Source organism: Babylonia areolata, chromosome 10 (genome assembly GCF_041734735.1).
Source record: "Babylonia areolata isolate BAREFJ2019XMU chromosome 10, ASM4173473v1, whole genome shotgun sequence".
Classification (NCBI taxonomy): Eukaryota; Metazoa; Mollusca; class Gastropoda; order Neogastropoda; family Buccinidae; genus Babylonia; species Babylonia areolata.
The window spans coordinates 40,229,527-40,242,026 of NC_134885.1; the positions used below are offsets into that span (position 1 = coordinate 40,229,527).

General features: G+C 42.1%; 1 protein-coding gene across 2 annotated transcripts in view; it reads left to right on the plus strand.

Annotated features, from left to right (window-relative positions):
• LOC143286588 (uncharacterized) overlaps positions 1-12,500 on the plus strand; it is a 37,783-nt gene that overhangs the window by 8,510 nt on the left and 16,773 nt on the right. For both annotated transcript variants that reach the window (XM_076594215.1, XM_076594214.1), the window contains exons 2-7: positions 2,597-2,665; positions 3,687-3,813; positions 7,337-7,473; positions 9,591-9,729; positions 10,662-10,780; positions 12,215-12,332. In XM_076594215.1, the coding sequence (XP_076450330.1) occupies positions 2,638-2,665; positions 3,687-3,813; positions 7,337-7,473; positions 9,591-9,729; positions 10,662-10,780; positions 12,215-12,332 (668 nt within the window). In that variant the 5' untranslated portion in view covers positions 2,597-2,637. The remainder of the gene's footprint in view (positions 1-2,596; positions 2,666-3,686; positions 3,814-7,336; positions 7,474-9,590; positions 9,730-10,661; positions 10,781-12,214; positions 12,333-12,500) is intronic.

Below are 12,500 nucleotides of genomic sequence, written 5' to 3' on the forward strand. Positions count from 1 at the left end.
AGGGAATACGCTTTGTATGTTCAACCAAATTCATTCCGACATTTACACAGCCACGCTACTTTCATGACACGCGCGCAAGGGGGAATGTAAGTCAAGTATGTTAAATGTATATGTAACCCGCTCAGCACATACATATATAACTGTGTACAAAGGGGATGTGGCTGTTGAAATACGCATGCGCCGCTGCACGTTCCTGTCCGCTCAGGGGACATCATCCCCAGAGCGTTTGCATCATGACGTCAAACATCATGACGTCGTCGGTATCGCCAGGATGAGGCTATATGGCGTCGTGGTATAGTCCCCCACACACAAGTGACAAAAGTCTTTTTTTTCTTCTGTCTTTTTCATCTTTAAAAAGATATATATATTATAATATTGTCGGCCTAGCTGTCGACAAAGAAAAAGAAACCATTGTGAACTGAGGTGGGATGGAAGTGAGGGTGGGGGAATAATTGAAGAATGTTGTTTTTATTTTTTCTCATTTATTTCATTTCATTTCATTTTCTTGTTTTATGACTTTTCGTTTGTTGTTGTTTTTACTTATTTTGTTGGGGGTTTTTTTGTTGAAATTAATTTTCATTAAAGTACACAACATATATACATACAATGCTCATCCATTTACACATTCCAACAATGCAGTGGGTTCACACGAAGGCACCACATGCACGCGAATACATTCACAAACACTCACACCTCCCTCCATCCCCACCCACAGGATCGAGTTTATTTAAGCAGTAATGCACATTCACTATATTTATTCATTATGGGTCTAACTAAATCTATTTTCTTCTGTTGGCTCCTGATTAATCTAAAGCAAAAAGCTTACTATTTCACACAAACAATAATGATAATAATAATATTTATATAGAGCTGAATCTTGTGGAGAGACAAATCCAAGCGCTTTCACACCAGTCATTCACACGCATGCATAACTCTAAATCTGAAGAAACTGAAGACAAGAAAGAGGCAGGGGAGGGAGGCTATCTTGGGAAGAGGTGGGTTTTAAGGCCAGACTTGTTAGAGCTGAGTGCGGAGACCTGACGAAGCGAAAGAGGAAGTTCATTCCAAATGCAAGGTCCAGAGACAGAGAAAGAACGGCGTCCAACAGTGGAGTGTTTGAATCTGGGTATGCGTAAACAGAGTGGATCCGAAGCCGATCGTAGAGAGCGAGATGGTGTATAGAGGTGAAGGCAGTCACAAAGACAGGAAGGGGCAGATTTGTGAATACATTTATAACATAGAGTGCTGATCTTACACTTTTTTCTGTGTGAGACGGGAAGTCAATGGAGATGTTGCAAAAGAGGAGTGATGTGCTCAGATCTTTTCTTTCTGAGGACGAGTCGGGCAGCAGAGTTTTGTATGCGCTGAAGGGACTGAATGGATAAAGCAGACAAACCAGACAATAGAGAGTTACAGTAGTCAAGGCGAGAGAGAATGAGAGAAACGACAATTCTGGATGTTGCGCGGGTGGACAGATATTTCCGAATGGAACTGATGCGTTGCAATTGACAGTAGCAGAGCTGACATGTCTGACTGATATTTGTTTGCATGGACAATGTGTTGTCAGGGACAACGCCGAGGTTCCTGACTGAGCTTGAAAGAGGGATGGATGCACTGACAAGTCTGATTTTGTCAGTTGTGATGGAAGAGAGTTTTTGTTTAGTTCCTATCATCACTGCTTCGGTTTTGTCTGCGTTCAATTGTAACTTATTTAGAATCATCCAGATTTTTAATTTCCAGGAAGCATTCAGATGTTTCTTGCAAGAGCGAGGAAATTTTTTCAGGGGTATCACACTTCTGACGTTGAGTGTCATCAGCACAGGAATGATGACTAACATTGTGGTGGTTGATAATTTCAGCAAGAGGAGCAGTGTACAGTGTGAAGAGAACTGGATCTAAAACAGATCCCTGTGGGACTCCGTGTTTGATTTTAACAGGTTCAGACTGGACATTATCGAAGATGACAGACTGGAATCGATCAGTGAGATATATGTTAAGCATACATATACACAATACATGCACATATAGACATGTGTGTGATTCATTCTATTTCATTTCATTTTTAACTCACTCAGTACGGCCAGTCCTCTCTTCTCCTCTACACAGACCCATCGGATGTCCAGTGGGTGTCTGAATGACCCAACCTTTAGCTTCCGTCGTCAGAATTGTGGTATTCTTTGTCAACATTCACCTCTTCAGTATAAGAGCCTTCCGCTTGCAATATTTTGATGGTGGTAATTGGGCTGAAACGCTGTTAACGTCGTCTCTTTCGCCGTTCGTATGGAGAGAGTTAATGTCAGGTAAGATAGGGGCAAATAAGTGGACGAAGGGCAAGAAATAGCATACGGGTTGTGTGTGTGTGTGTGTGTGTGTGTGTGTGTGTGTGTGTGTGTGTGTGTGTGTGTGTGTGTGTGTGTGTGTGTGTGTGTGTGTGTGTGTGTGTGTGTGTGTGTGTGTGTGTGATAACTGCGGGAATGTGTGTGTGTGTGTGTGTGAAAGTGTGGCGCATCCAGTATGTAAACGTGGGTGTGCATAATTTTTAACGTATCACACTAAGCACTGTAAACAAACAACGTGTCCCTTTCTTTGCCTGCAGATCACAGACGACAGAGGGCATCTGGTGCGGACTGACTCACAATGGCGGTCATCCATCTGATTCTTATTGGTAGGCAAAGCAAGCGTTCGCCATTTGAATAGCTGGGCTTGACTTTCACGCAGTATTCAAACCCTGTGTGTTTGTGTCTGATTTTGTTTGTCTCTCTTTCGTTTCCAAGTTCTCTTCCTCTTTCTCTTTCCTGCTGTTTTTGTTCTCTCTTTTTCTTTCTCTCTGCACTTGTTGTTGTTCTTGTTGCTGTTGTTGTTGTCTTCTTCTTCTTCTGTGCATCTTCTTTGCTCTGCAGAAGACAATTATTGCCTTAGGCGTGGAATTACGCTTCAGTACAGTGTGATCAATGTCAGTATCCATTTGCATAACATATTATTTCATTTCGCTTCATTTTTGCTTTCGGAGACTATTCTGGGAAGGCTACTGCCTGCAAATTCTTTCACTCAATCGTTCGCTGTATTTACACTGCATTTGTGTATTATTTCTCATGAATCACGTTGGTGTTTACTTGTTTCTTTGTTTGTTTGTCGTTGTTTTTGCTGTTATTCTAGTAATCTATAGGTATTGCAGCATTCTAAAGCACAAATGAACCCTGAGGGGGTTCAAACATAGATTATATTATCCATTCGCTTTCACACGCTTCAATTCTATTGTTTTATATTGTATTCCATTCCATACTATCCCATTTCCCTCTACGCTGCTCCTCTCTACTGTTTCCTGCTCCGTTCCGTATTTTCATCTTGTTCCCATGATATGTTCATGCTTTTTCGGACAAGTTCTGGTCTATTTATTCTTTTCTACTGTTCTATCGGTACGTCTTCCCTCCACCACCCACCCTACTAAAACAGACCCCCCACATCGCTCTATTTTTATTTTTCTCCCCCCCCCCCCACTCTCTCCCATCATAGTTGCAGTAACACTCTTCGGACGGAATGTGGTTGCCTGCTATATTAGTCATTCGCTTTCACACGCATCTGTCATGTATTTAGTTTATTCTACTGCTGTATGAATATGTCTTTCCCCCTCCCTCCTAGAAAAGTTCTCTCGCATCGCTTTATCAGTTTTCTCCCTCCTATCATAGTTGCAGCTGCGCTCTTCGGGCGGAATGCGGATGCCTGCTATCAGCACTGCTCTGCTACCTTCAACCACAGGATCCAGCGGATGCAGGGCATTAAGGACACTAACCTCCTGACTCAGCTGTCCTGCAGGTGACTTCTTCTTCTTCTTCTTCTTCTTCTTCTTCTTCTTCTTCTTCTTCTTCTTCTTCTTCTTCTTCTTCTTCTTCTTCTTCTTCTTCTTCTTCTTCAACTTCTTCGTCATCCGCCTTATCCTTCCTCTCCTCCTCCTCCTCCTCTTCTTCTTCTAATAATAATAATAATAATAACACTGATCTTCTACAGCGCTGTTCTTTCACAGAGAGGCTCACGGTGCTTCACAAATTGAACATAACATTAACAAGAAAGAAACAACAATTCTCAAGAAAATTCAAATAACAAGCAATCAATCATTGTGCTCTACAAATCACTTATTATACAAGAGAAACGACAATCATAAAGTAAGAAAAAAAAAAAGTCAAGCATGGAGAAACAGTCATCAGCCTCGCATCATGAACAGTACACACACACACACACACACACACACACACACACACACACACACACACACACACACACACACACACACTATTTCATTAGCCACTGAAAAGATTTTGAATGATTATTCATTGCTTAGAATGTTTTCAGAAATTTTAAACTCCAGTCCAGTTGGTATCCTCCTTAAATGTATTATAATTAATGCTGTTATTTATATTTACATCGTTGTATGTTAATACTTGTTGATATGCATATACATATTCTCCTTCCCATGACACCTCATTCAATACACACCACAATCTCTTCAGACTTTTTCTTATAATATACTTTTCCTCTGATACATAACCTGAACACTTTTTTACACTAATATTCACATACATTCCCTTTCCTTTATCCACTACTTTACTCCTCTCCGTCTAAAAACACTTATAGTCAATAGACGTTAACTCTCTCCATACGAACGGCGAAAGAGACGACGTTAACAGCGTTTCACCCCAATTACTATCATCAAAATATTGCAAGCGGAAGGCTCTTATACTGAAGAGGTGAATGTTGACAAAGAATACCACAATTCTGACGACGGAAGCTAAAGGTTGGGTCATTGACACACCCACTGGACATCCGAGGGGTCTGTGTAGAGGAGAAGAGAGGACTGGCCGTACTGAGTGAGTTAAACTGAAGAAAACACACACACACATTCGGTGAAGTATCACTGGGGCGCAACAAAGCACTGTACACCATATTCCTCATGTTTGTTGGTTAGTGTGTCAAAACCTTGGTCTCTGCAAATGGTGTTCCTGTTTCATTGTCCAATGTAATCAGTCCCTCGGATTTGTGTGTGTGTGTGTGTGTGTGTGTGTGTGTGTGTGTGTGTGTGTGTGTGTGTGTGTGTGTGCATGTTTGTTTGTTTCTTCTTGTTGTTTTAATATGCATCTGTCTCACTCCATTGACGGTGAGTAGGGAGCAGACAACGTTAGGCTTTGGCCTTTATACCAATTTGAAATCCTTGAAATAGGCATCGAACGAACGCTCGCACACACACACACACACACACACACACACACACTCGGTGAAGTGTCACTGGGGTGCAAAAAAGCACTGCCCACACAGACACACACAGAAACACACACAGACACACACACACACAGACACACACACACACACACACACACACACACACACACACACACACACACGCATACACACGCAGACACACACACACACACCTGTCGTCTCACCTCCTCTAACCCTTGTTCTTCACACACACACAGACACACACACACAGACACACACAGACACACAGACACACACACACACACACACACACACACACACACACACACACACACACACACACACACACACACTATCACACAAGCACGAACAAATGAACTGTGAAGAAAAAGCAGGGCTGGGGAATAAGTCTTTAGTCGCTTGGACAGTTACTTTAAAGAAATTAAAAGAAAGAAAGAAAAGAGCCCATGGAGAGGAGAGGGCGGTGGGGAAAGATAGGGAGTTAAAGCCTTCAATGAAGATTCTCTGTGTGTGTGTGTGTGTGTGTGTGTGTGTGTGTATGTGTGTGTGTGTGTGTCTGATTATCTGTCTTTGTATGCATTGTATTGTATTTCTCTCTTTATTTTCATGACCGTTTTCTCTGTGTAAGATTGGGGCTAGCTCTCCTTACGGAGAGCGCGTCGCTACAGTGAGAATGCCACCCCCACCCCTTTTTGTTTTTATCCAGCAAGGGCATCTACTTTCACTGTCAAAGCGGATTTTGGCGCAAAAGTTTGTCAGGGATAACCCTTTTGTTGCCGTGGGTTTCCTTCATGTGCGCTAAGTGTGTGTGTGTGTGTGTGTGTGTGTGTGTGTGTGTGTGTGTGTGTGTGCGTGTGTGTGCGCGTGCGTGTCATATTGTTAATTCAGTGAGGATGTAGCAGTCACACATTATCAATCAAATATTGCTACACACCACAATATTCTAATAATAATAATGGTATTTACATAGCGCTGAATCTTGTGCAGAGACAAATCAAAGCGCTTTCGCACCAGTCATTCACACGCATGCATAACTCTAAAACTGTAGAAACTAAAGACAAGAAAGAGGCAGGCAAGGGAGGCTATTTTGGGAAGAGGTGGGTTTTAAGGCCAGATTTGAAAGAGCTGAGTGTGGAGACTTGACGAAGCGAAAGAGGAAGTTCATTCCAATTGCAAGGTCCACAGACAGAGAAAGAACGGCGGCCAACAGTCGAGTGTTTGACTCTGGGTATGCGTAAACAGAGTGGATCCGAAGCCGATCGTAGTGAGCGAGATGGAGTGTAGAGGTGAAGGCAGGCGCAGAGATAGGAGAGAATTATGAGAATCATGCTTTATGTGAAAAATTTAGAGGTGATGCTGGATTGATTGGAAACTATTTTTCGTTTTCATGGAACGCCCCAATGTTGCTGAAATAGTTCATTCCAAAGAAATGTTTTGATCCGAAATCAATTTATCTATTCATTTATTTTTGTGTGTATTTATTCACTCATTTATTTATTCATTTATTCTTTTATCTATTGTCCATTTCTTGAAAACTGTAAGTGGAATGTGTTTTAAAACGGATACACAGATCAAAACAGGAAAGGATACAAAATGATATGACAGCTTCTTTCTTTTTCTTCCATTTTCTTCATTTCTTTACCATTTAGTTTTCTTTCATCGATGTTATGAACTTCATAAGTCTAAGTTTGCATTGCACATCTTTTATCTGACAAAGGAGACGAAGAAGAAGAAGAAGAAGAAGAAGATGATGATGATAAAGAAGAGGGAGAAGAAGAAGATGCTGCTGATGATGATGATGATAAAGAAGAAGAAGAAGAAGAAGATGATGATGATGATGATGATGATGATGATGATAAAGAAGAAGAAGAAGAAGAAGAGGAAGAAGAAGAAGATGACTATGATGATAAAGAAGAAGGAGAATCTTACATCATTTCATCCTTGTCCCAACATGAATTAACTGATGATAAATAGCATCGATCATTTACTCATTTACTGATGAATTCATGTCTTCCTATCCACCCACCCACCCCACCCCCTCTTCTACCCTCCACCACCCCCACCCCCACCCCTACCCCACCACCCTCCGCCCCTTCCGTTCCAGCGCCATGTCAGAGCAGCTGACGTGTCTGGAGGGACAGAGATCCAAGTGTGACGTCACCAGTGTGCAGCACGTCAACTCCATCCTCAACTTCATGCGTCCTGACTACGAGAGAACGTGCGCTTCCTTCATCAATGCGTGTAAGGAATTATGTGGAGTGATGGCCTAGAGGTAACGCGTCCGCCTTGGGAGCGAGAGAATATGAGCGCACTGGTTCTAATCCCGGCATAGTCGTCAGTATTTTCTACCCCCCCCCCCCCCCCCCCCCCCCTTCCACTAGACCTTGAATCGTGGTCTGGACGCTAGTCATTCGGATGAGACGATAAACCGAGGTTCCGTGTGCAGCATGCACTTTGCGCACGTCATAGAACCCACGGCAACAAAAGGGTTGTCCCTAGAAACATTCTAAAGAAAAATCCACTTCGATAGGAAAACAAATTAAAACAAACTGCAGGCAGGAAAAAACAATTGTGGTGCTCTCAGTGTAGCGACGCGCTCTCCCTGGGGGAGATCAGCCCGAATTTCACACAGGGAAGTCTGTTGTAACAAAAAGAGTAATGCAATCATATACAATACAATAAATTTAAGTTACCGCTTTTCAGTTTCTGTTTCTAAGGAGGTGTTTATGAAACGTGCGGACTGATCCATACACACGCTACACGATATTTGCATTTCTTTTTTTAAAGTTCCCGTGGACGTAGATGCCTTACTTACCTTCGTGAATACCCAGCGTGTCGGTCAGGCCTCTACATCCGTTTTCAGTTTCAGTTTCAGTTTCTCTAGGAGGCGTCACAGCATTCGGTCAAATCCATATACGCCACACCACATCTGCAAAGCAGATACCTGTCCAGCAGCGTAACCCAACGCGCTTAGTCAGGCCTTGAGAGAGAGAGAGAGAGAGGGAGAGAGAAAAAAAGGGTACGTAAATACATGAATCAATAGATAAGTCACCAAATTAATAAATGAATAGATTATGATAACTAAGTACATAAATCTAGAAATGAAATAAAATAAAAGGCTTTATGCAAAACATCAACATTAGCGTCATTTACGTTTTTGTTTTTGTTGTTGTTGTTGTTGTTTTTTTGGGTTTTTTTTTTTTGTTTTTTCTGTTCTTTTGGGTTGGTTTGTTTGTTTATTTGTTGTTGTTGTTGTTTTGTCCCATTATTTGCATCGTTTAAGTGGCATTACTCTCACGCCGCATATTTAGACTGGCCACCACCCCCAAGACATAGCAACAGTGTGTCGCAGTCTCAGTACCCGTAGTCCAAAGGGAACTATCGATGTTACGTCTCCAGGAGGTCGCACACCAGGGGAGATCCTGCACTGCAGCTGAGTCATGTCGGTGGTGGTGTTCGTTCAGTGCTGTGCCTGTTCTGATTCACCAATCGCAGGACACCACCACCTACTATTAATTCCCCCCCTTACCGGTCACAATAATCACTGAATCGCAGAGACTTATCTCCTTGTTGTTGTTGTTGCTGTTGTTGTTGTTGTTTTCCTCTTTCCAGAAAAAAGACAGTGACATTCAGTACTTCCGTTTGTACTTCCTCTGTGTAACATATATTGTGTACACTGCCCTGTTGTCACCTTCGCGAAAGGGGCCGTTGTCGATGCAACATTACTTACCTGTCTGTAGGATCTCTAGACAGGGGAGGTAATTAGATACAGGTGTCAGCAGAAGCGTGTAAGCCCTCATGTCATATGATAGTTTACCTGTGGGATTGTTGACGTGGTTGCGTGTGACAGAATGACAGAAACTGTCAGTCACTAGCCTACCCTTCTGGGGAGGGGGAGGGAGGGGGTGGGGGTGGGGGTAATACTTCCTCTTCTGTTTCAATATACGTTTGCATGTATGTATGTATGCTCACACGTGTTATATATGTATGCATGTGTGTTGTTATGAAAATTAGTTACTTTGACACTACATTAAATTCTTCGTTACAAAGTAAGTTCATCAATAATCTGTCTTTCCAACAGGGCTTTTTTTTCCCCCCTTTCTTCTCTCTCTCTTTTTCATATAATCAAATCTAATGTATGTTATTTGTTTCATATTGCTCATTGATTGATTGTTGATTCAATCATTCATTTATTTTTGCTCCCTAAATTTCCGCGCTTTTCTTTTGCGGTAATAGTCTCCACCTCACGTCTCTCAAACCGAACACTATTCATACAATCACCACACGCACAAGAACCTTAAAAAAAAGTTTATCTATCCATCTATTTCATTCCGGTTGTTTGCTGTTGTTTTTCTCAGCCACGGACGGTGCCAGAACCCCCACAGGACTCCTGGAGGAGCAATGTCAGCTAAAAGTCGGCGTGTGTTTCCACCCGTTCAACTCCACCTTCCACGCTGCCTTCCTGGCCTCTTCTGTGGATTGGCCGACTGCCTGCGAGTGAGACTGACACTGCACTGCGTTGAGGGGTCCTTTAAGGAACTAATTATTAATTGTTTGCTAGTGTGAAGCAAATATTATTGTTCTTCTTCTTCTTCGTTTGTGGGCTGCAACTCCCACGTTCACTCGTATGTACACGAGTGGGCTTTTACGTGTATGACCGTTTTTACCCCGCCATGTAGGCAGCCATACTCCGTTTTGGGGGGTGGGGGGAGTGAATGCTGGGTATGTTCTTGTTTCCATAACTCACCGAACGCTGCATAGATTACAGGATCTTTAACGTGCGTATTTGATCTTCTGCTTGCGTATACACACGAAGGGTGTTCAGGCGCTAGCAGGTCTGCGCATATGCTGACCTGGGAGATCAGAAAAATCTCCACCCTTTACCCACCAGGCGCCGTTACCGAGATTCGAACCCGGGGCCCACAGAATGAAAGTCCACTGCTTTAACCACTCGGCGATTGCGCCCGTCGAAGCAAAGTTTAAAACTGAGGGGCGTGATGTTTGTGTTTTGATTTTTTGTGTTGGTTTTGGTGGTAGTGTTTTGTTTCTCTGAGGGTTTCTTCGTTTACGATGTGTGTGTTTATTTATTTATTTATTTATTCATTCATTCATTCATTTATTTATTTATTTATTTATTTATTTATTTATGTATATATATTCGTTCAGTTTGTTACCTAGCTAATTAGTTAGTTTGTCAGTCAGTCGGTTGGTTGGTTGGCTGGTCGGTCTGTCAAGTGGTCAGTGAGTGAATGAGTGAGTGAGTTAACGAGTTAGCTAGCTAGCCAGCCAGTCAGCTAGTTAGTTAGTTAGTTAGCTTAGTCAATCAGTCAGTCAGTTAGGTATTCGTTTGCTTACTTCCCTTTCCGTGTATGTATGTTCTCACCCTAACTCCATATTTGACTTGTGTCGTTCTCGGCCACACTGAACAGTTCCCTGGACAACTACACGCTGTGTGTGGAGGACCTAATGCCGGAGTGCGGCCAACACTTGGGCCAGTACATCCGGTACATCCGGAGAATGCAGCAACATTTCTCCTCCAACTGCTCAGGTGGGCAATCAACTAGCTTTTTGTTGTTGTTGTTGTTGTCGCTGCTGCTGCTGCCCCATTGCAGCTGTCCACATTTCAGCGGCATTACTTCCACGCCGCTCATTTCGAGGGCAATGTGTGTGTGTGTGTGTGTGTGTGTGTTGGAGCTCATGTACGTTTATATGTATTTGACTGTGCTTTCATATCTGTGAAACTGCATGTTTGGTGTATATCTGTTATGCATGTGTGGGTGTATGTGTGAATGTGTGTCTTCATGTTTTAGATTTTTTTGCTTATTTATCATCATTGTTGTGTTATTTATTTATTTATTTATTTATTTATTTATTTATTATTATTATTATTATTATTATTATTATTATTATTATTATTATTATTATTATTATTATTTTATTATTATTATCATTTCTACTACCGTTTTATATTATAATTATTATTTGTTTATTTATTTATTTATGTAAGCTTATCTATTATTTATTCACCTTTTTTTTCTCTTTTTCTCAAGGCCTGACTGAGCGCGTTGGGTTACGCTGCTGGTCAGGCATCTGCTTGGCAGATGTGGTGTAGCGTATATGGATTTGTCCGAACGCAGTGACGCCTCCTTGAGCTATTGAAACTGAAACTGAAACTCATTCCGAGTCCTTAATATACACACCCATATCCGGGTTCGTCTGCTACCGTAGTAGTCCCAGAACTATTCGCTTCGTTTTGTTTGTTTGTACGTACGATCAGTTGCTCATGTTGTTTTGGTGTGGTTAAAAGTATCATCAGGGCTTATCATTATTTTTCCCCCTGACATTCGCTTGTAAATGGAGTTATGTAGATGGAACCACATCTGAGAATTGTTTTCATAAACATGTATTTTGAATAAATCGACAAACAAATGAATGAATAAATAAATAATGAATAGATACACAAATACACAACCAACCAAACAATAAATGAATTAAAAATTCATTTGCTAGACAGATCAAGAATAAATAAACAAAGCATACACGATTTTTTTCTGACATCTTTTCACACTCCACTTATCAAATATTTTTGTTTTAATATAAATTCTTCTGGCCCTATCTTATAGTGGTATTGTGTGTGTGTGTGTGTGTGTGTGTGCTTGTGTGCGTGTGTGTGTATGTGCATGTGTGTGTGTGTGCATATGTGTGTGTGTGTGTGTGTGTGTGTGTGTGTACGTGAGAGCGTGCGTGCGTGCGTGTTTAGGTGTTGTGTGAGTGCGTGTGTGTGTGTGTGCGTGCGTGCGTGTGTGTGTGCGTGTGTGTGTGTGTATATGTGTGTGTGTATTCAAGTATATATGTATGTGCGTGTGTTCGTGGGTGCGTGGGTGCGTACGTATGTTTTGATTTATTTTATGTTATCATATTTTATATTTTATTTCATTTTTTGTCCGGTGTTTTCTTGGCCTGGGGGGGTCGGGGAGTACAGACAGCTCCAGCCCCCTGGCACACACTGAGTGTGTCAACGACACCCTGGACTGTTACGAGGAGTTCAACGTCATCTTCTTACCTGCCTCCAAGGAATACCTCCTGGACAAGATGTGTGGGTAAGGAAGGAGGCAGGGGAAGAGGAGAGAGGAGGAGGGGGTTGAGGAAAAGGGGGAGAACTGGGGACAGTGACGGGGAGAGAGAAAGAGACACACAGAGAGAAAGAGAGACAGAAAGACAGACAGAGAGAGAGAGAGAGAGAGAGAGAGAGAGAGAGAGAGAGAGAG